At 29.4% G+C, this 26229-nt stretch overlaps 1 protein-coding gene across 2 annotated transcripts in view; it reads left to right on the plus strand.

Moving 5' to 3' along the window:
• The window catches only part of cdk19 (cyclin dependent kinase 19), a 140222-nt gene that overhangs the window by 98078 nt on the left and 15915 nt on the right, over nucleotides 1-26229 (plus strand). For both annotated transcript variants that reach the window (XM_061924430.2, XM_061924429.2), the window contains one exon: nucleotides 25946-26043. In XM_061924430.2, the coding sequence (XP_061780414.1) occupies nucleotides 25946-26043 (98 nt within the window). The remainder of the gene's footprint in view (nucleotides 1-25945; nucleotides 26044-26229) is intronic.

The raw sequence follows: 26229 nt of genomic DNA on the forward strand, positions 1-26229 counted from the left end.
ACCTTGTCTGCATTGTGTGGGCACGTTGGTGCTTCCTGCTTTTAAGCAGCCATCTTAAAAAAACAGCAGCGCGGCGGGTCTTTGAAGGGTCATAAAATCAAAACCAGAGCAGGTATTAAAAAGCTGTTCTATACTTTTATACACAAGCGTTCAATCTCTCTCCTGTGTTAGTTTGAAGCCTAAACGACAAACGCGCTCAGAGGAGATAGATTTTGAAGGAAGGTGACCGGTTTTTACAAAAATGTTGTTTTGAAGGGGGAATAGCAAACTTCCTGTTGATTTTTGCTGGGGGTTGTCAATTTATGAAATGTAGGTCTAAGTGAAACCTATATTGAGGTTTTTGTTTCATGTCTCTCCGACCTTCCCAGTGGGAGTTACAGGCAGTTTTGTCATTTTTTTTCTTCCGAGTAGCAGTTTTTTCTCCGTTTTATTAAAAAATTGCTCTAGAGCGCAATTTTAAAATTTGGGGTTAGGTTTTTTTTTTATTAGATCGCAATTTCTGCTAGTCCTGATGTGTGTGTTCAGTTCGGTGAGTTTTGAAGCATGTTAAGGGGGTCAAATTACAGCTCAAAGAGGCAAAAGTGACTGTTTTTAGTACATTTTTGTCTTGAAGGGGGAATTGCCAACTTCCTGTTTGCCCGAGGAAATTAATTAATGAAAAGTAGGGCTAAGTGAGCCCTACATAGAGGTTTTTGTTTCATGTCTCTACAACATTCGTACTGGGAGTTATAAGCAGTTTTCTTTCTAGGGGGCGCTAGAGCGCAATTTTGAGTTTTGGGGTTTGTTTTTTTTATTAAAAGACAATTTTCGCAGGTCCTGATGTGTGGGTCAAATATGGTGAGTTTTGAAGCATGTTAAGTGGGTCAAATTAGTGCTCAAAGAGGCGGCGGAAGAATAATAAAACCTTAGAGAAACAATAGGTCCTTATGTCCCATTGTAAAAGGACTCCCATTGGGATTCCTTTTTCAATGGGCCATGCGGGCCCTAACAATCTCCACTATCTTTGTCACTGTGGGGACACTAGCACACACACACACACACACACACACACACACACACACACACACACACACACACACACACACACACACACATTGTTGTATTTATGACCTTCTTGAGACCTGAGAAAAATGCCTCCCTCTTTAGGACCAGCCTTTCTAGATATATAAAGAAGTGTATTTACAACATTAATAATATATACATACTATGCACATATAAAAAAAAGCTTGTTGTGAAAAATTTGTGGGAATTTCACAAGAAAAATGTCACAATTTCACAAGAAAAACTTAGAATTATGGCAGTATTATAATAAAAGTCCTCATTTTACTCGGTGCAGGTCAACATTTTACAAGAAAAACTGGACATTTGTGCAATATTATGATAAAAGTTGGAATTTGACTAGAAAAGCTTAAAATGTTGGCAATTTTATGAAATGCGTTGTAATTTTACTCGACAAAAGTCACAATTATATAAGAACATTTTGAAATGTTGGCAATATTGTAACAATAATCTGAATTTTACTCTGCAAAATTATGACAAAAGTCATAATTTTACTCAAAAAAATGTCACTATTTTACAAGAACAACAAAACAAAATATTGTGACAAAAGTCTGAATTTTATATGACAAATGTCAGCATTTTGCATTAAAAAGTAATAATTTTACATTAAAAATGAACAACTTTACGAGAAAATATTGCAATATTACAGAAACAGAAAGAATATGAAAAAAATTGTTCCCAATTTTATAAGAAAAAAGTCGACACTTTGTGAGAAAAAGACTGCTTTTAGTACATTTTTTATTTTTTGTTTGTACCGTATTTTTCGGAGTATAAGTCGCACCTGCCGAAAATGCATAATAAAGAAGGAAAAAAACATATAAATCGCACTGGAGCCCGGCCAAACTATGAAAAAAACTGCAACTTATAGTCAGAAAAATACGGTAATTGGTTTTTAATCTTCATTATATACTTCACGTTATTACAGTATGTCTCTATATTCATATTATTTTTGTATTTTTTTTATTAAATTTGGCCAAAGGGGTCGCATTTCAATTTCTTACACACACTTGTTATTTCATATGTTGACCAGAGGGGGGAGCACTTTTAAAAGCGACACACAGTCAATTTGAAACATCCCTTCTTTTTGGGACCACCCTCATGTTGACCAGCAGGGGGTGCAAATGAGACATTGTCTATTAGATGCAATGTTATTGATTTATGTCATCACTTGTTCACACCTCCTCATATGGAAGATACTTTTCCTTCTTCGTGTCTCAAGAAGGCTAGAAATACAAGAACACACACACACACACACACACACACACACACACACATTCTTGTATTTATGACTTTCTTGAGACCTGAGAAAAATGCCTCCCTCTTTAGGACCAGCCTTTCTAGATATATAAAGAAGTGTATTTACAACATTAATAATATATACATACTATGCACATATAAAAAAAAGCTTGTTGTGAAAAATGAGTTGGAATTTCACAAGAAAAAGGTCACAATTTCACAAGAAAAACTTAGAATTATGGCAGTATTATAATAAAAGTCCTCATTTTACTCGGTGCAGGTCAACATTTTACAAGAAAAACTGGACATTTGTGCAATATTATGATAAAAGTTGGAATTTTACTAGAAAAGCTTAAAATGTTGGCAATTTTATGAAATGAGTTGTAATTTTGCTCGACAAAAGTCACAATTTTATAAGAAAACTTTGAAATGTTGGCAATATTATAACAATAATCTGAATTTTACTCTGCAAAATTATGACAAAAGTCATAATTTTACTCAAAAAATGTCACAATTTATAAGAAAACTTTGAAATGTTGGCAATATTATAACAATAATCTGAATTTTACTCTGCAAAATTATGACAAAAGTCATAATTTTACTCAAAAAAATGTCACAATTTTATAAGAAAACTTTGAAATGTTGGCAATATTATAACAATAATCTGAATTTTACTCTGCAAAATTATGACAACAGTCATAATTTTACTCAAAAAATGTCACAATTTTATAAGAAAACTTTGAAATGTTGGCAATATTATAACAATAATCTGAATTTTGCTCTGCAAAATTATGACAAAAGTCATAATTTTACTCAAAAAATGTCACAATTTTATAAGAAAACTTTGAAATGTTGGCAATATTATAACAATAATCTGAATTTTACTCTGCAAAATGATGACAAAAGTCATAATTTTACTCAAAAAATTTCACTATTTTACAAGAACAACAAAAAAATTGGCAATATTGTGACAAAAGTCAGAATTTTATATGACAAATGTCACCATTTTGCATTAAAAAGTAATAATTTTACATTAAAAATGAACAACTTTACGAGAAAATATTGCAATATTACAGAAACAGAAGGAATATGAGAATTTTTTTTAACCAATTTATTAAGAAAAAAGTCGACACTTTGTGAGAAAAAGACTGCTTTTAGTCAATTTTGTATTTTTTGTTTGTACCGTATTTTTCGGAGTATAAGCCGCACCTGCCGAAAATGCATAATAAAGAAGGAAAAAAACATATATAAATTGCACTGGAGCCCGGCCAAACTATGAAAAAAACTGCGACTTATAGTCCGAAAAATACGGTAATTGGTTTTTAATCTTCATTATATACTTCACGTTATTAAAGTATGTCTCTATATTCATATAATTTTTTTTTTTTTTTTATTAAATTTGGCCAAAGGGGTCGCATTTCAATTTCTTACACACACTTGTTATTTCATATGTTGACCAGAGGGGGGAGCACTTTTAAAAGCGACACACAGTCAATTTGAAACATCCCTCCTTTTTGGGACCACCCTCATGTTGACCAGCAGGGGGTGCAAATGAGACATTGTCTATTAGATGCAATGTTATTGATTTATGTCATCACTTGTTCACACCTCCTCATATGGAAGATACTTTTCCTTCTTCATGTCTCCAGAAGGCTAGAAATACAAGAACACACACACACGCACACACACACACACACACACACACACACACACACACATTGTTGTATTTATGACCTTCTTGAGACCTCCCTCTTTAGGACCAGCCTTTCTAGATATATAAAGAAGTGTATTTACAACATTAATAATATATACATACTATGCACATATAAAAAAAAGCTTGTTGTGAAAAATGAGTTGGAATTTCACAAGAAAAAGGTCACAATTTCACAAGAAAAACTTAGAATTATGGCAGTATTATAATAAAAGTCCTCATTTTACTCGGTGCAGGTCAACATTTTACAAGAAAAACTGGACATTTGTGCAATATTATGATAAAAGTTGAAATTTTACTAGAAAAGCTTAAAATGTTGGCAATTTTATGAAATGAGTTGTAATTTTACTTGACAAAAGTCACAATTTTATAAGAAAACTTTGAAATGTTGGCAATATTATATCAATAATCTGAATTTTACTCTGCAAAATTATGACAAAAGTCATAATTTTACTCAAAAAATGTCACAATTTTATAAGAAAACTTTGAAATGTTGGCAATATTATAACAATAATCTGTATTTTACTCTGCAAAATTATGACAAAAGTCATAATTTTACTCAAAAAATGTCACAATTTTATAAGAACAACAAAGCAAAATATTGTGACAAAAGTCTGAATTTTATATGACAAATGTCACCATTTTGCATTAAAAAGTAATAATTTTACATTAAAAATTAACAACTTTACGAGAAAATATTGCAATATTACAGAAACAGAAGGAATATGAGAACTTTTTTTCCCAATTTTATAAGAAAAAAGTCGACACTTTGTGAGAAAAAGACTGCTTTTAGTAAATGTTTTATTTTTGTTTGTAATTGGTTTTTAATCTTCATTATATACTTCACGTTATTACAGTATGTCTCTATATTCATATTATTTTTTTATTTTATTTTATTAAATTTGGCCAAAGGGGGCGCATTTCAATTTCTTACACACACTTGTTATTTCATATGTTGACCAGAGGGGGGAGCACTTTTAAAAACGACACACAGTCAATTTGAAACATCCCTTCTTTTTGGGACCACCCTCATGTTGACCAGCAGGGGGTGCAAATGAGACATTGTCTATTAGATGCAATGTTATTGATTTATGTCATCACTTGTTCACGCCTCCTCATATGGAAGATACTTTTCCTTCTTCATGTCTCAAGAAGGCTAGAAATACAAGAACACACACACACACACACACACACACACACACACATTCTTGTATTTATGACCTTCTTGAGACCTCCCTCTTTAGGACCAGCCTTTCTAGATATATAAAGAAGTGTATTTACAACATTAATAATATATACATACTATGCACATATAAAAAAAAGCTTGTTGTGAAAAATTAGTGGGAATTTCACAAGAAAAAGGTCACAATTTCACAAGAAAAACTTAGAATTATGGCAGTATTATAATAAAAGTCCTCATTTTACTCGGTGCAGGTCAACATTTTACAAGAAAAACTGGACATTTGTGCAATATTATGATAAAAGTTGGAATTTGACTTGAAAAGCTTAAAATGTTGGCAATTTTATGAAATGAGTCGTAATTTTACTCGACAAAAGTCACAATTTTATAAGAAAACTTTGAAATGTTGGCAATATTATAACAATAATCTGAATTTTACTCTGCAAAATTATGACAAAAGTCATAATTTTACTCAAAAAATGTCACAGTTTTACAAGAACAACAAAAAAATTGGCAATATTGTGATAAAAGTCTTAATTTTATATGACAAATGTCATTATTTTGCATTAAAAAGTAATCATTTTACATTAAAAATTAACAACTTTACGAGAAAATATTGCAATATTACAGAAACAGAAAGAATATGAAAAAAATTGTTCCCAATTTTATAAGAAAAAAGTCGACACTTTGTGAGAAAAAGACTGCTTTTAGTAAATTTTTTATTTTTTGTTTGTACCGTATTTTTCGGAGTATAAATCGCACCTGCCGAAAATGCATAATAAAGAAGGAAAAAAACATATATAAATTGCACTGGAGCCCGGCCAAACTATGAAAAAAACTGCGACTTATAGTCCGAAAAATACGGTAATTGGTTTTTAATCTTCATTATATACTTCACGTTATTACAGTATGTCTCTTTATTCATATTATTTATTTATTTTTTATTAAATTTGGCCAAAGGGGGCGCATTTCAATTTCTTACACACACTTGTTATTTCATATGTTGACCAGAGGAGGGAGCACTTTTAAAAGCGACACACAGTCAATTTGAAACATCCCTTCTTTTTGGGACCACCCTCATGTTGACCAGCAGGGGGTGCAAATGAGACATTGTCTATTAGATGCAATGTTATTGATTTATGTCATCACTTGTTCACACCTCCTCATATGGAAGATACTTTTCCTTCTTCATGTCTCAAGAAGGGTAGAAATACAAGAACACACACACACACACACACACACACACACACACACACACACACACACACACACACACATTGTTGTATTTATGACCTTCTTGAGACCTCCCTCTTTAGGACCAGCCTTTCTAGATATATAAAGAAGTGTATTTACAACATTAATAATATATACATACTATGCACATATTAAAAAAAAGCTTGTTGTGAAAAATTTGTGGGAATTTCACAAGAAAAAGGTCACAATTTCACAAGAAAAACTTAGAATTATGGCAGTATTATAATAAAAGGTCCTCATTTTACTCGGTGCAGGTCAACATTTTACAAGAAAAACTGGACATTTGTGCAATATTATGATAAAAGTTGGAATTTGACTAGAAAAGCTTAAAATGTTGGCAATTTTATGAAATGAGTTGTAATTTTACTCGACAAAAGTCACAATTTATAAGAAAACTTTGAAATGTTGGCAATATTATAACAATAATCTGAATTTTACTCTGCAAAATTATGACAAAAGTCATAATTTTACTCAAAAAAATGTCACAATTTTACAAGAACAACAAAAAAATTGGCAATATTGTGACAAAAGTCTGAATTTTATATGACAAATGTCATTATTTTGCATTAAAAAGTAATAATTTTACATTAAAAATGAACAACTTTACGAGAAAATATTGCAATATTACAGAAACAGAAGGAATATGAGAATTTTTTCCCCCAATTTTATAAGAAAAAAGTCGACACTTTGTGAGAAAAAGACTGCTTTTAGTACATTTTTTATTTTTTGTTTGTACCGTATTTTTCGGAGTATAAGTCGCACCTGCCGAAAATGCATAATAAAGAAGGAAAAAAACATATATAAATTGCACTGGAGCCCGGCCAAACTATGAAAAAAACTGCGACTTATAGTCCGAAAAATACGGTAATTGGTTTTTAATCTTCATTATATACTTCACGTTATTACAGTATGTCTCTATATTCATATTATTTTTTTATTTTTTTATTAAATTTGGCCAAAAAGGGCACATTTCAATTTCTTACACACACTTGTTATTTCATATGTTGACCAGAGGGGGGAGCACTTTTAAAAGCGACACACAGTCAATTTGAAACATCCCTCTTTTTTGGACCACCCTCATGTTGACCAGCAGGGGGTGCAAATGAGACATTGTCTATTAGATGCAATGTTATTGATTTATGTCATCACTTGTTCACACCTCCTCATATGGAAGATACTTTTCCTTCTTCATGTCTCAAGAAGGCTAGAAATACAAGAACACACACACACACACACACACACACACACACACACACACACACACACACACACACACACACACACACATTCTTGTATTCATGACCTTCTTGAGACCTCCCTCTTTAGGACCAGCCTTTCTAGATATATAAAGAAGTGTATTTACAACATTAATAATATATACATACTATGCACATATAAAAAAAAGCTTGTTGTGAAAAATTAGTGGGAATTTCACAATAAAAAGGTCACAATTTCACAAGAAAAACTTAGAATTATGGCAGTATTATAATAAAAGTCCTCATTTTACTCGGTGCAGGTCAACATTTGACAAGAAAAACTGGACATTTGTGCAATATTATGATAAAAGTTGGAATTTTACTAGAAAAGCTTAAAATGTTGGCAATATTATGAAATGAGTTGTAATTTTGCTCGACAAAAGTCACAATTTTAGAAGAAAACTTTGAAATGTCGGCAATATTATAACAATAATCTGAATTTTACTCTGCAAAATTATGACTAGTCATAATTTTACTCAAAAAATGTCACAATTTTATAAGAAAACTTTGAAATGTTGGCAATATTATAACAATAATCTGAATTTTACTCTGCAAAATTATGACAAAAGTCATAATTTTACTCAAAAAAATGTCACTATTTTATAAGAAAACTATGAAATGTCGGCAATATTATAACAATAATCTGAATTTTACTCAAAAAATGTCACCATTTTATAAGAAAACTTTGAAATGTTGGCAATATTATAACAATAATCTGAATTTTACTCTGCAAAATTATGACAAAAGTCATAATTTTACTCAAAAAATGTCACAATTTTATAAGAAAACTTTAAAATGTTGGCAATATTATAACAATGATCTGAATTTTACTTTGCAAAATTATGACAAAAGTCATAATTTTACTCAAAAAATGTCACAATTTTATAAGAAAACTTTGAAATGTTGGCAATATTGTAACAATAATCTGAATTTTACTCTGCAAAATTATGACAAAAGTCATAATTTTACTCAAAAAATGTCACAATTTTATAAGAAAACTTTGGAATGTTGGCAATATTATAACAATAATCTGAATTTTACTCAAAAAATGTCACAATTTTATAAGAAAACTTTGAAATGTTGGCAATATTATAACAATAATCTGAATTTTACTCTGCAAAATTATGACAAAAGTCATAATTTTACTCAAAAAGTGTCACAATTTTATAAGAAAACTTTAAAATGTTGGCAATATTATAACAATAATCTGAATTTTACTTTGCAAAATTATGACAAAAGTCATAATTTTACTCAAAAAATGTCACAATTTTATAAGAAAACTTTAAAATGTTGGCAATATTATAACAATAATCTGAATTTTACTCAAAAAATGTCACAATTTTATAAGAAAACTTTGGAATGTTGGCAATATTATAACAATAATCTGAATTTTACTCTGCAAAATTATGACAAAAGTCATAATTTTACTCAAAAAGTGTCACAATTTTATAAGAAAACTTTAAAATGTTGGCAATATTATAACAATAATCTGAATTTTACTTTGCAAAATTATGACAAAAGTCATAATTTTACTCAAAAAATGTCACAATTTTATAAGAAAACTTTAAAATGTTGGCAATATTATAACAATAATCTGAATTTTACTCAAAAAATGTCACAATTTTATAAGAAAACTTTGGAATGTTGGCAATATTATAACAATAATCTGAATTTTACTCAAAAAATGTCACAATTTTATAAGAAAACTTTGAAATGTTGGCAATATTATAACAATAATCTGAATTTTACTCTGCAAAATTATGACAAAAGTCATAATTTTACTCAAAAAATGTCACAATTTTAGAAGAAAACTTTGAAATGTTGGCAATATTATAACAATAATCTGAATTTTACTCTGCAAAATTATGACAAAAGTCTTAATTTTACTCAAAAAATGTCACAATTTTATAAGAAAACTTTGGAATGTTGGCAATATTATAAAAAATAATCTGAATTTTACTCTGCAAAATTATGACAAAAGTCATAATTTTACTCAAAAAAATTTCACTATTTTACAAGAACAACAAAAAAATTGGCAATATTGTGACAAAAGTCAGAATTTTATATGACAAATGTCACCATTTTGCATTAAAAAGTAATAATTTTACATTAAAAATGAACAACTTTACGAGAAAATATTGCAATATTACAGAAACAGAAGGAATATGAGAATTTTTTCCCCCAATTTTATAAGAAAAAAGTCGACACTTTGTGAGGAAAAAGACTGCTTTTAGTAAATTTTTTATTTTTTGTTTGTACCGTATTTTTCGGAGTATAAGTCGCACCTGCCGAAAATGCATAATAAAGAAGGAAAAAAACATATATAAATTGCACTGGAGCCCGGCCAAACTATGAAAAAAACTGCGACTTATAGTCCGAAAAATACGGTAATTGGTTTTTAATCTTCATTATATACTTCACGTTATTACAGTATGTCTCTATATTCATATTATTTTTTTATTTTTTTATTAAATTTGGCCAAAGGGGTCGCATTTCAATTTCTTACACACACTTGTTATTTCATATGTTGACCAGAGGGGGGAGCACTTTTAAAAGCGACACACAGTCAATTTGAAACATCCCTCCTTTTTGGGACCACCCTCATGTTGACCAGCAGGGGGTGCAAATGAGACATTGTCTATTAGATGCAATGTTATTGATTTATGTCATCACTTGTTCACACCTCCTCATATGGAAGATACTTTTCCTTCTTCATGTCTCAAGAAGGCTAGAAATACAAGAACACACACACACACACACACACACACACACACACACACATTCTTGTATTTATGACTTTCTTGAGTATTTATGACTTTCTTGAGACCTGAGAAAAATGCCTCCCTCTTTAGGACCAGCCTTTCTAGATATATAAAGAAGTGTATTTACAACATTAATAATATATACATACTATGCACATATAAAAAAAAGCTTGTTGTGAAAAATGAGTTGTAATTTCACAAGAAAAAGGTCACAATTTCACAAGAAAAACTTAGAATTATGGCAGTATTATAATAAAAGTCCTCATTTTACTCGGTGCAGGTCAACATTTTACAAGAAAAACTGGACATTTGTGCAATATTATGATAAAAGTTGGAATTTTACTAGAAAAGCTTAAAATGTTGGCAATTTTATGAAATGAGTTGTAATTTTGCTCGACAAAAGTCACAATTTTATAAGAAAACTTTGAAATGTTGGCAATATTATAACAATAATCTGAATTTTACTCTGCAAAATTATGACAAAAGTCATAATTTTACTCAAAAAATGTCACAATTTATAAGAAAACTTTGAAATGTTGGCAATATTATAACAATAATCTGAATTTTACTCTGCAAAATTATGACAAAAGTCATAATTTTACTCAAAAAATGTCACAATTTATAAGAAAACTTTGAAATGTTGGCAATATTATAACAATAATCTGAATTTTACTCTGCAAAATTATGACAAAAGTCATAATTTTACTCAAAAAAATGTCACAATTTTATAAGAAAACTTTGAAATGTCGGCAATATTATAACAATAATCTGAATTTTACTCAAAAAATGTCACAATTTTATAAGAAAACTTTGAAATGTTGGCAATATTATAACAATAATCTGAATTTTACTCTGCAAAATTATGACAAAAGTCATAATTTTACTCAAAAAATGTCACAATTTTATAAGAAAACGTTGGAATGTCGGCAATATTATAACAATAATCTGAATTTTACTCTGCAAAATTATGACAAAAGTCATAATTTTACTCAAAAAAATGTCACTATTTTACAAGAACAACAAAAAAATTGGCAATATTGTGACAAAAGTCTGAATTTTATATGACAAATGTCAGCATTTTGCATTAAAAAGTAATAATTTTACATTAAAAATGAACAACTTTACGAGAAAATATTGCAATATTAGAGAAACAGAAGGAATATGAGACATTTTTTCCCCAATTTTATAAGAAAAAGTCGACACTTTGTGAGAAAAAGACTGCTTTTAGTAAATTTTTAATTTTTTGTTTGTACCGTATTTTTCGGAGTATAAGTCGCACCTGCCGAAAATGCATAATAAAGAAGGAAAAAAACATTTTTAAATTGCACTGGTGCCCGTACAAACTATGAAAAAAACTGTGACTTATAGTCCGAAAAATACGGTAATTGGTTTTTAATCTTCATTATATACTTCACGTTATTACAGTATGTCTCTATATTCATATTATTTTTTTATTTTTTTATTAAATTTGGCCAAAGGGGTCGCATTTCAATTTCTTACACACACTTGTTATTTCATATGTTGACCAGAGGGGGGAGCACTTTTAAAAGCGACACACAGTCAATTTGAAACATCCCTCCTTTTTGGGACCACCCTCATGTTGACCAGCAGGGGGTGCAAATGAGACATTGTCTATTAGATGCAATGTTATTGATTTATGTCATCACTTGTTCACACCTCCTCATATGGAAGATACTTTTCCTTCTTCATGTCTCAAGAAGGCTAGAAATACAAGAACACACACACACACACACACACACACACACACACACACACACACATTCTTGTATTTATGACTTTCTTGAGTATTTATGACTTTCTTGAGACCTGAGAAAAATGCCTCCCTCTTTAGGACCAGCCTTTCTAGATATATAAAGAAGTGTATTTACAACATTAATAATATATACATACTATGCACATATAAAAAAAAGCTTGTTGTGAAAAATGAGTTGGAATTTCACAAGAAAAAGGTCACAATTTCACAAGAAAAACTTAGAATTATGGCAGTATTATAATAAAAGTCCTCATTTTACTCGGTGCAGGTCAACATTTTACAAGAAAAACTGGACATTTGTGCAATATTATGATAAAAGTTGGAATTTTACTAGAAAAGCTTAAAATGTTGGCAATTTTATGAAATGAGTTGTAATTTTGCTCGACAAAAGTCACAATTTTATAAGAAAACTTTGAAATGTTGGCAATATTATAACAATAATCTGAATTTTACTCTGCAAAATTATGACAAAAGTCATAATTTTACTCAAAAAATGTCACAATTTATAAGAAAACTTTGAAATGTTGGCAATATTATAACAATAATCTGAATTTTACTCTGCAAAATTATGACAAAAGTCATAATTTTACTCAAAAAATGTCACAATTTATAAGAAAACTTTGAAATGTTGGCAATATTATAACAATAATCTGAATTTTACTCTGCAAAATTATGACAAAAGTCATAATTTTACTCAAAAAAATGTCACAATTTTATAAGAAAACTTTGAAATGTCGGCAATATTATAACAATAATCTGAATTTTACTCAAAAAATGTCACAATTTTATAAGAAAACTTTGAAATGTTGGCAATATTATAACAATAATCTGAATTTTACTCTGCAAAATTATGACAAAAGTCATAATTTTACTCAAAAAATGTCACAATTTTATAAGAAAACGTTGGAATGTCGGCAATATTATAACAATAATCTGAATTTTACTCTGCAAAATTATGACAAAAGTCATAATTTTACTCAAAAAAATGTCACTATTTTACAAGAACAACAAAAAAATTGGCAATATTGTGACAAAAGTCTGAATTTTATATGACAAATGTCAGCATTTTGCATTAAAAAGTAATAATTTTACATTAAAAATGAACAACTTTACGAGAAAATATTGCAATATTACAGAAACAGAAGGAATATGAGACATTTTTTCCCCAATTTTATAAGAAAAAGTCGACACTTTGTGAGAAAAAGACTGCTTTTAGTAAATTTTTAATTTTTTGTTTGTACCGTATTTTTCGGAGTATAAGTCGCACCTGCCGAAAATGCATAATAAAGAAGGAAAAAAACATTTTTAAATTGCACTGGTGCCCGTACAAACTATGAAAAAAACTGTGACTTATAGTCCGAAAAATACGGTAATTGGTTTTTAATCTTCATTATATACTTCAAGTTATTACAGTATGTCTCTATATTCATATTATTTTTTTTTTTTTATTAAATTTGGCCAAAGGGGTCGCATTTCAATTTCTTACACACACTTGTTATTTCATATGTTGACCAGAGGGGGGAGCACTTTTAAAAGCGACACACAGTCAATTTGAAACATCCCTTCTTTTTGGGACCACCCTCATGTTGACCAGCAGGGGGTGCAAATGAGACATTGTCTATTAGATGCAATGTTATTGATTTATGTCATCACTTGTTCACACCTCCTCATATGGAAGATACTTTTCCTTCTTCGTGTCTCAAGAAGGCTAGAAATACAAGAACACACACACACACACACACACACACACACACACACATTCTTGTATTTATGACTTTCTTGAGACCTGAGAAAAATGCCTCCCTCTTTAGGACCAGCCTTTCTAGATATATAAAGAAGTGTATTTACAACATTAATAATATATACATACTATGCACATATAAAAAAAAGCTTGTTGTGAAAAATGAGTTGGAATTTCACAAGAAAAAGGTCACAATTTCACAAGAAAAACTTAGAATTATGGCAGTATTATAATAAAAGTCCTCATTTTACTCGGTGCAGGTCAACATTTTACAAGAAAAACTGGACATTTGTGCAATATTATGATAAAAGTTGGAATTTTACTAGAAAAGCTTAAAATGTTGGCAATTTTATGAAATGAGTTGTAATTTTGCTCGACAAAAGTCACAATTTTATAAGAAAACTTTGAAATGTTGGCAATATTATAACAATAATCTGAATTTTACTCTGCAAAATTATGACAAAAGTCATAATTTTACTCAAAAAATGTCACAATTTATAAGAAAACTTTGAAATGTTGGCAATATTATAACAATAATCTGAATTTTACTCTGCAAAATTATGACAAAAGTCATAATTTTACTCAAAAAAATGTCACAATTTTATAAGAAAACTTTGAAATGTTGGCAATATTATAACAATAATCTGAATTTTACTCTGCAAAATTATGACAACAGTCATAATTTTACTCAAAAAATGTCACAATTTTATAAGAAAACTTTGAAATGTTGGCAATATTATAACAATAATCTGAATTTTGCTCTGCAAAATTATGACAAAAGTCATAATTTTACTCAAAAAATGTCACAATTTTATAAGAAAACTTTGAAATGTTGGCAATATTATAACAATAATCTGAATTTTACTCTGCAAAATGATGACAAAAGTCATAATTTTACTCAAAAAATTTCACTATTTTACAAGAACAACAAAAAAATTGGCAATATTGTGACAAAAGTCAGAATTTTATATGACAAATGTCACCATTTTGCATTAAAAAGTAATAATTTTACATTAAAAATGAACAACTTTACGAGAAAATATTGCAATATTACAGAAACAGAAGGAATATGAGAATTTTTTTTAACCAATTTATTAAGAAAAAAGTCGACACTTTGTGAGAAAAAGACTGCTTTTAGTCAATTTTGTATTTTTTGTTTGTACCGTATTTTTCGGAGTATAAGCCGCACCTGCCGAAAATGCATAATAAAGAAGGAAAAAAACATATATAAATTGCACTGGAGCCCGGCCAAACTATGAAAAAAACTGCGACTTATAGTCCGAAAAATACGGTAATTGGTTTTTAATCTTCATTATATACTTCACGTTATTAAAGTATGTCTCTATATTCATATAATTTTTTTTTTTTTTTTATTAAATTTGGCCAAAGGGGTCGCATTTCAATTTCTTACACACACTTGTTATTTCATATGTTGACCAGAGGGGGGAGCACTTTTAAAAGCGACACACAGTCAATTTGAAACATCCCTCCTTTTTGGGACCACCCTCATGTTGACCAGCAGGGGGTGCAAATGAGACATTGTCTATTAGATGCAATGTTATTGATTTATGTCATCACTTGTTCACACCTCCTCATATGGAAGATACTTTTCCTTCTTCATGTCTCCAGAAGGCTAGAAATACAAGAACACACACACACGCACACACACACACACACACACACACACACACACACACACATTGTTGTATTTATGACCTTCTTGAGACCTCCCTCTTTAGGACCAGCCTTTCTAGATATATAAAGAAGTGTATTTACAACATTAATAATATATACATACTATGCACATATAAAAAAAAGCTTGTTGTGAAAAATGAGTTGGAATTTCACAAGAAAAAGGTCACAATTTCACAAGAAAAACTTAGAATTATGGCAGTATTATAATAAAAGTCCTCATTTTACTCGGTGCAGGTCAACATTTTACAAGAAAAACTGGACATTTGTGCAATATTATGATAAAAGTTGAAATTTTACTAGAAAAGCTTAAAATGTTGGCAATTTTATGAAATGAGTTGTAATTTTACTTGACAAAAGTCACAATTTTATAAGAAAACTTTGAAATGTTGGCAATATTATATCAATAATCTGAATTTTACTCTGCAAAATTATGACAAAAGTCATAATTTTACTCAAAAAATGTCACAATTTTATAAGAAAACTTTGAAATGTTGGCAATATTATAACAATAATCTGTATTTTACTCTGCAAAATTATGACAAAAGTCATAATTTTACTCAAAAAATGTCACAATTTTATAAGAACAACAAAGCAAAATATTGTGACAAAAGTCTGAATTTTATATGACAAATGTCACCATTTTGCATTAAAAAGTAATAATTTTACATTAAAAATTAACAACTTTACGAGAAAATATTGCAATATTACAGAAACAGAAGGAATATGAGAACTTTTTTTCCCAATTTTATAAGAAAAAAGTCGACACTTTGTGAGAAAAAGACTGCTTTTAGTAAATGTTTTATTTTTGTTTGTAATTGGTTTTTAATCTTCATTATATACTTCACGTTATTACAGTATGTCTCTATATTCATATTATTTTTTTATTTTATTTTATTAAATTTGGCCAAAGGGGGCGCATTTCAATTTCTTACACACACTTGTTATTTCATATGTTGACCAGAGGGGGGAGCACTTTTAAAAACGACACACAGTCAATTTGAAACATCCCTTCTTTTTGGGACCACCCTCATGTTGACCAGCAGGGGGTGCAAATGAGACATTGTCTATTAGATGCAATGTTATTGATTTATGTCATCACTTGTTCACGCCTCCTCATATGGAAGATACTTTTCCTTCTTCATGTCTCAAGAAGGCTAGAAATACAAGAACACACACACACACACACACACACACACACACACATTCTTGTATTTATGACCTTCTTGAGACCTCCCTCTTTAGGACCAGCCTTTCTAGATATATAAAGAAGTGTATTTACAACATTAATAATATATACATACTATGCACATATAAAAAAAAGCTTGTTGTGAAAAATTAGTGGGAATTTCACAAGAAAAAGGTCACAATTTCACAAGAAAAACTTAGAATTATGGCAGTATTATAATAAAAGTCCTCATTTTACTCGGTGCAGGTCAACATTTTACAAGAAAAACTGGACATTTGTGCAATATTATGATAAAAGTTGGAATTTGACTTGAAAAGCTTAAAATGTTGGCAATTTTATGAAATGAGTCGTAATTTTACTCGACAAAAGTCACAATTTTATAAGAAAACTTTGAAATGTTGGCAATATTATAACAATAATCTGAATTTTACTCTGCAAAATTATGACAAAAGTCATAATTTTACTCAAAAAATGTCACAGTTTTACAAGAACAACAAAAAAATTGGCAATATTGTGATAAAAGTCTTAATTTTATATGACAAATGTCATTATTTTGCATTAAAAAGTAATCATTTTACATTAAAAATTAACAACTTTACGAGAAAATATTGCAATATTACAGAAACAGAAAGAATATGAAAAAAATTGTTCCCAATTTTATAAGAAAAAAGTCGACACTTTGTGAGAAAAAGACTGCTTTTAGTAAATTTTTTATTTTTTGTTTGTACCGTATTTTTCGGAGTATAAATCGCACCTGCCGAAAATGCATAATAAAGAAGGAAAAAAACATATATAAATTGCACTGGAGCCCGGCCAAACTATGAAAAAAACTGCGACTTATAGTCCGAAAAATACGGTAATTGGTTTTTAATCTTCATTATATACTTCACGTTATTACAGTATGTCTCTTTATTCATATTATTTATTTATTTTTTATTAAATTTGGCCAAAGGGGGCGCATTTCAATTTCTTACACACACTTGTTATTTCATATGTTGACCAGAGGAGGGAGCACTTTTAAAAGCGACACACAGTCAATTTGAAACATCCCTTCTTTTTGGGACCACCCTCATGTTGACCAGCAGGGGGTGCAAATGAGACATTGTCTATTAGATGCAATGTTATTGATTTATGTCATCACTTGTTCACACCTCCTCATATGGAAGATACTTTTCCTTCTTCATGTCTCAAGAAGGGTAGAAATACAAGAACACACACACACACACACACACACACACACACACACACACACACACACACACACACACATTGTTGTATTTATGACCTTCTTGAGACCTCCCTCTTTAGGACCAGCCTTTCTAGATATATAAAGAAGTGTATTTACAACATTAATAATATATACATACTATGCACATATTAAAAAAAAGCTTGTTGTGAAAAATTTGTGGGAATTTCACAAGAAAAAGGTCACAATTTCACAAGAAAAACTTAGAATTATGGCAGTATTATAATAAAAGGTCCTCATTTTACTCGGTGCAGGTCAACATTTTACAAGAAAAACTGGACATTTGTGCAATATTATGATAAAAGTTGGAATTTGACTAGAAAAGCTTAAAATGTTGGCAATTTTATGAAATGAGTTGTAATTTTACTCGACAAAAGTCACAATTTATAAGAAAACTTTGAAATGTTGGCAATATTATAACAATAATCTGAATTTTACTCTGCAAAATTATGACAAAAGTCATAATTTTACTCAAAAAAATGTCACAATTTTACAAGAACAACAAAAAAATTGGCAATATTGTGACAAAAGTCTGAATTTTATATGACAAATGTCATTATTTTGCATTAAAAAGTAATAATTTTACATTAAAAATGAACAACTTTACGAGAAAATATTGCAATATTACAGAAACAGAAGGAATATGAGAATTTTTTCCCCCAATTTTATAAGAAAAAAGTCGACACTTTGTGAGAAAAAGACTGCTTTTAGTACATTTTTTATTTTTTGTTTGTACCGTATTTTTCGGAGTATAAGTCGCACCTGCCGAAAATGCATAATAAAGAAGGAAAAAAACATATATAAATTGCACTGGAGCCCGGCCAAACTATGAAAAAAACTGCGACTTATAGTCCGAAAAATACGGTAATTGGTTTTTAATCTTCATTATATACTTCACGTTATTACAGTATGTCTCTATATTCATATTATTTTTTTATTTTTTTATTAAATTTGGCCAAAAAGGGCACATTTCAATTTCTTACACACACTTGTTATTTCATATGTTGACCAGAGGGGGGAGCACTTTTAAAAGCGACACACAGTCAATTTGAAACATCCCTCTTTTTTGGACCACCCTCATGTTGACCAGCAGGGGGTGCAAATGAGACATTGTCTATTAGATGCAATGTTATTGATTTATGTCATCACTTGTTCACACCTCCTCATATGGAAGATACTTTTCCTTCTTCATGTCTCAAGAAGGCTAGAAATACAAGAACACACACACACACACACACACACACACACACACACACACACACACACACACACACACACACACACACATTCTTGTATTCATGACCTTCTTGAGACCTCCCTCTTTAGGACCAGCCTTTCTAGATATATAAAGAAGTGTATTTACAACATTAATAATATATACATACTATGCACATATAAAAAAAAGCTTGTTGTGAAAAATTAGTGGGAATTTCACAATAAAAAGGTCACAATTTCACAAGAAAAACTTAGAATTATGGCAGTATTATAATAAAAGTCCTCATTTTACTCGGTGCAGGTCAACATTTGACAAGAAAAACTGGACATTTGTGCAATATTATGATAAAAGTTGGAATTTTACTAGAAAAGCTTAAAATGTTGGCAATATTATGAAATGAGTTGTAATTTTGCTCGACAAAAGTCACAATTTTAGAAGAAAACTTTGAAATGTCGGCAATATTATAACAATAATCTGAATTTTACTCTGCAAAATTATGACTAGTCATAATTTTACTCAAAAAATGTCACAATTTTATAAGAAAACTTTGAAATGTTGGCAATATTATAACAATAATCTGAATTTTACTCTGCAAAATTATGACAAAAGTCATAATTTTACTCAAAAAAATGTCACTATTTTATAAGAAAACTATGAAATGTCGGCAATATTATAACAATAATCTGAATTTTACTCAAAAAATGTCACCATTTTATAAGAAAACTTTGAAATGTTGGCAATATTATAACAATAATCTGAATTTTACTCTGCAAAATTATGACAAAAGTCATAATTTTACTCAAAAAATGTCACAATTTTATAAGAAAACTTTAAAATGTTGGCAATATTATAACAATGATCTGAATTTTACTTTGCAAAATTATGACAAAAGTCATAATTTTACTCAAAAAATGTCACAATTTTATAAGAAAACTTTGAAATGTTGGCAATATTGTAACAATAATCTGAATTTTACTCTGCAAAATTATGACAAAAGTCATAATTTTACTCAAAAAATGTCACAATTTTATAAGAAAACTTTGGAATGTTGGCAATATTATAACAATAATCTGAATTTTACTCAAAAAATGTCACAATTTTATAAGAAAACTTTGAAATGTTGGCAATATTATAACAATAATCTGAATTTTACTCTGCAAAATTATGACAAAAGTCATAATTTTACTCAAAAAGTGTCACAATTTTATAAGAAAACTTTAAAATGTTGGCAATATTATAACAATAATCTGAATTTTACTTTGCAAAATTATGACAAAAGTCATAATTTTACTCAAAAAATGTCACAATTTTATAAGAAAACTTTAAAATGTTGGCAATATTATAACAATAATCTGAATTTTACTCAAAAAATGTCACAATTTTATAAGAAAACTTTGGAATGTTGGCAATATTATAACAATAATCTGAATTTTACTCTGCAAAATTATGACAAAAGTCATAATTTTACTCAAAAAGTGTCACAATTTTATAAGAAAACTTTAAAATGTTGGCAATATTATAACAATAATCTGAATTTTACTTTGCAAAATTATGACAAAAGTCATAATTTTACTCAAAAAATGTCACAATTTTATAAGAAAACTTTAAAATGTTGGCAATATTATAACAATAATCTGAATTTTACTCAAAAAATGTCACAATTTTATAAGAAAACTTTGGAATGTTGGCAATATTATAACAATAATCTGAATTTTACTCAAAAAATGTCACAATTTTATAAGAAAACTTTGAAATGTTGGCAATATTATAACAATAATCTGAATTTTACTCTGCAAAATTATGACAAAAGTCATAATTTTACTCAAAAAATGTCACAATTTTAGAAGAAAACTTTGAAATGTTGGCAATATTATAACAATAATCTGAATTTTACTCTGCAAAATTATGACAAAAGTCTTAATTTTACTCAAAAAATGTCACAATTTTATAAGAAAACTTTGGAATGTTGGCAATATTATAAAAAATAATCTGAATTTTACTCTGCAAAATTATGACAAAAGTCATAATTTTACTCAAAAAAATTTCACTATTTTACAAGAACAACAAAAAAATTGGCAATATTGTGACAAAAGTCAGAATTTTATATGACAAATGTCACCATTTTGCATTAAAAAGTAATAATTTTACATTAAAAATGAACAACTTTACGAGAAAATATTGCAATATTACAGAAACAGAAGGAATATGAGAATTTTTTCCCCCAATTTTATAAGAAAAAAGTCGACACTTTGTGAGGAAAAAGACTGCTTTTAGTAAATTTTTTATTTTTTGTTTGTACCGTATTTTTCGGAGTATAAGTCGCACCTGCCGAAAATGCATAATAAAGAAGGAAAAAAACATATATAAATTGCACTGGAGCCCGGCCAAACTATGAAAAAAACTGCGACTTATAGTCCGAAAAATACGGTAATTGGTTTTTAATCTTCATTATATACTTCACGTTATTACAGTATGTCTCTATATTCATATTATTTTTTTATTTTTTTATTAAATTTGGCCAAAGGGGTCGCATTTCAATTTCTTACACACACTTGTTATTTCATATGTTGACCAGAGGGGGGAGCACTTTTAAAAGCGACACACAGTCAATTTGAAACATCCCTCCTTTTTGGGACCACCCTCATGTTGACCAGCAGGGGGTGCAAATGAGACATTGTCTATTAGATGCAATGTTATTGATTTATGTCATCACTTGTTCACACCTCCTCATATGGAAGATACTTTTCCTTCTTCATGTCTCAAGAAGGCTAGAAATACAAGAACACACACACACACACACACACACACACACACACACACACACATTCTTGTATTTATGACTTTCTTGAGTATTTATGACTTTCTTGAGACCTGAGAAAAATGCCTCCCTCTTTAGGACCAGCCTTTCTAGATATATAAAGAAGTGTATTTACAACATTAATAATATATACATACTATGCACATATAAAAAAAAGCTTGTTGTGAAAAATGAGTTGTAATTTCACAAGAAAAAGGTCACAATTTCACAAGAAAAACTTAGAATTATGGCAGTATTATAATAAAAGTCCTCATTTTACTCGGTGCAGGTCAACATTTTACAAGAAAAACTGGACATTTGTGCAATATTATGATAAAAGTTGGAATTTTACTAGAAAAGCTTAAAATGTTGGCAATTTTATGAAATGAGTTGTAATTTTGCTCGACAAAAGTCACAATTTTATAAGAAAACTTTGAAATGTTGGCAATATTATAACAATAATCTGAATTTTACTCTGCAAAATTATGACAAAAGTCATAATTTTACTCAAAAAATGTCACAATTTATAAGAAAACTTTGAAATGTTGGCAATATTATAACAATAATCTGAATTTTACTCTGCAAAATTATGACAAAAGTCATAATTTTACTCAAAAAATGTCACAATTTATAAGAAAACTTTGAAATGTTGGCAATATTATAACAATAATCTGAATTTTACTCTGCAAAATTATGACAAAAGTCATAATTTTACTCAAAAAAATGTCACAATTTTATAAGAAAACTTTGAAATGTCGGCAATATTATAACAATAATCTGAATTTTACTCAAAAAATGTCACAATTTTATAAGAAAACTTTGAAATGTTGGCAATATTATAACAATAATCTGAATTTTACTCTGCAAAATTATGACAAAAGTCATAATTTTACTCAAAAAATGTCACAATTTTATAAGAAAACGTTGGAATGTCGGCAATATTATAACAATAATCTGAATTTTACTCTGCAAAATTATGACAAAAGTCATAATTTTACTCAAAAAAATGTCACTATTTTACAAGAACAACAAAAAAATTGGCAATATTGTGACAAAAGTCTGAATTTTATATGACAAATGTCAGCATTTTGCATTAAAAAGTAATAATTTTACATTAAAAATGAACAACTTTACGAGAAAATATTGCAATATTAGAGAAACAGAAGGAATATGAGACATTTTTTCCCCAATTTTATAAGAAAAAGTCGACACTTTGTGAGAAAAAGACTGCTTTTAGTAAATTTTTAATTTTTTGTTTGTACCGTATTTTTCGGAGTATAAGTCGCACCTGCCGAAAATGCATAATAAAGAAGGAAAAAAACATTTTTAAATTGCACTGGTGCCCGTACAAACTATGAAAAAAACTGTGACTTATAGTCCGAAAAATACGGTAATTGGTTTTTAATCTTCATTATATACTTCACGTTATTACAGTATGTCTCTATATTCATATTATTTTTTTATTTTTTTATTAAATTTGGCCAAAGGGGTCGCATTTCAATTTCTTACACACACTTGTTATTTCATATGTTGACCAGAGGGGGGAGCACTTTTAAAAGCGACACACAGTCAATTTGAAACATCCCTCCTTTTTGGGACCACCCTCATGTTGACCAGCAGGGGGTGCAAATGAGACATTGTCTATTAGATGCAATGTTATTGATTTATGTCATCACTTGTTCACACCTCCTCATATGGAAGATACTTTTCCTTCTTCATGTCTCAAGAAGGCTAGAAATACAAGAACACACACACACACACACACACACACACACACACACACACACATTCTTGTATTTATGACTTTCTTGAGTATTTATGACTTTCTTGAGACCTGAGAAAAATGCCTCCCTCTTTAGGACCAGCCTTTCTAGATATATAAAGAAGTGTATTTACAACATTAATAATATATACATACTATGCACATATAAAAAAAAGCTTGTTGTGAAAAATGAGTTGGAATTTCACAAGAAAAAGGTCACAATTTCACAAGAAAAACTTAGAATTATGGCAGTATTATAATAAAAGTCCTCATTTTACTCGGTGCAGGTCAACATTTTACAAGAAAAACTGGACATTTGTGCAATATTATGATAAAAGTTGGAATTTTACTAGAAAAGCTTAAAATGTTGGCAATTTTATGAAATGAGTTGTAATTTTGCTCGACAAAAGTCACAATTTTATAAGAAAACTTTGAAATGTTGGCAATATTATAACAATAATCTGAATTTTACTCTGCAAAATTATGACAAAAGTCATAATTTTACTCAAAAAATGTCACAATTTATAAGAAAACTTTGAAATGTTGGCAATATTATAACAATAATCTGAATTTTACTCTGCAAAATTATGACAAAAGTCATAATTTTACTCAAAAAATGTCACAATTTATAAGAAAACTTTGAAATGTTGGCAATATTATAACAATAATCTGAATTTTACTCTGCAAAATTATGACAAAAGTCATAATTTTACTCAAAAAAATGTCACAATTTTATAAGAAAACTTTGAAATGTCGGCAATATTATAACAATAATCTGAATTTTACTCAAAAAATGTCACAATTTTATAAGAAAACTTTGAAATGTTGGCAATATTATAACAATAATCTGAATTTTACTCTGCAAAATTATGACAAAAGTCATAATTTTACTCAAAAAATGTCACAATTTTATAAGAAAACGTTGGAATGTCGGCAATATTATAACAATAATCTGAATTTTACTCTGCAAAATTATGACAAAAGTCATAATTTTACTCAAAAAAATGTCACTATTTTACAAGAACAACAAAAAAATTGGCAATATTGTGACAAAAGTCTGAATTTTATATGACAAATGTCAGCATTTTGCATTAAAAAGTAATAATTTTACATTAAAAATGAACAACTTTACGAGAAAATATTGCAATATTACAGAAACAGAAGGAATATGAGACATTTTTTCCCCAATTTTATAAGAAAAAGTCGACACTTTTTGAGAAAAAGACTGCTTTTAGTAAATTTTTAATTTTTTGTTTGTACCGTATTTTTCGGAGTATAAGTCGCACCTGCCGAAAATGCATAATAAAGAAGGAAAAAAACATTTTTAAATTGCACTGGTGCCCGTACAAACTATGAAAAAAACTGTGACTTATAGTCCGAAAAATACGGTAATTGGTTTTTAATCTTCATTATATACTTCAAGTTATTACAGTATGTCTCTATATTCATATTATTTTTTTTTTTTTATTAAATTTGGCCAAAGGGGTCGCATTTCAATTTCTTACACACACTTGTTATTTCATATGTTGACCAGAGGGGGGAGCACTTTTAAAAGCGACACACAGTCAATTTGAAACATCCCTTCTTTTTGGGACCACCCTCATGTTGACCAGCAGGGGGTGCAAATGAGACATTGTCTATTAGATGCAATGTTATTGATTTATGTCATCACTCCTCATATGGAAGATACTTTTCCTTCTTCATGTCTCAAGAAGGCTAGAAATACAAGAACACACACACACACACACACACACACACACACATTGACGAGTGTAGGAATGATCCGGATCAGGCCCAAAATGGATGGATGGATGATTACATCCATCCATCCATTTTCTGCCGCTTGTCCCGTTGTTCCTTATTCCATTTCATGAAAGTTCCATGGAAATCCCAGATTTTGGAACACTTTTGGAGAGCCTGATCCCAACTTCAAAGCTAAGGAACATACAACATTTGTGTAGTATTGTAGTGACATTTGAAGTAAATAAGTAAGGACTCACATTGTGTTTTCCTTCATGCGCTGATATGAAGAATAGAAGAAGATACATGTGACTTTTGTTCTGCCTTCAGCTGCAGAGACTACTCACCATGGACCCCAATAAAAGACTCACGTCAGAACAATCTCTGCAGGACCCTTACTTCCTGGAGGAGCCCTTACCTACCACTGAGTGAGACTTGGCAACATTTCACTCTTTCTTAGTCTGGAGGAGGTGGAAGAGAAAAAAAACGGCCATTCTGATGTCATTTAGTCCTTGGAAAGCCAAAAAGCAGTGAAGTTGTCACGTTGTGTGAATGGTCAATAAAAACAAATCCTTTTCAACTTATATTCAATTGAATAGACTGCAAAGACAAGA

The sequence above is a fragment of the Nerophis lumbriciformis genome, linkage group LG29, assembly GCF_033978685.3.
Source record: "Nerophis lumbriciformis linkage group LG29, RoL_Nlum_v2.1, whole genome shotgun sequence".
Classification (NCBI taxonomy): domain Eukaryota; kingdom Metazoa; phylum Chordata; class Actinopteri; order Syngnathiformes; family Syngnathidae; genus Nerophis; species Nerophis lumbriciformis.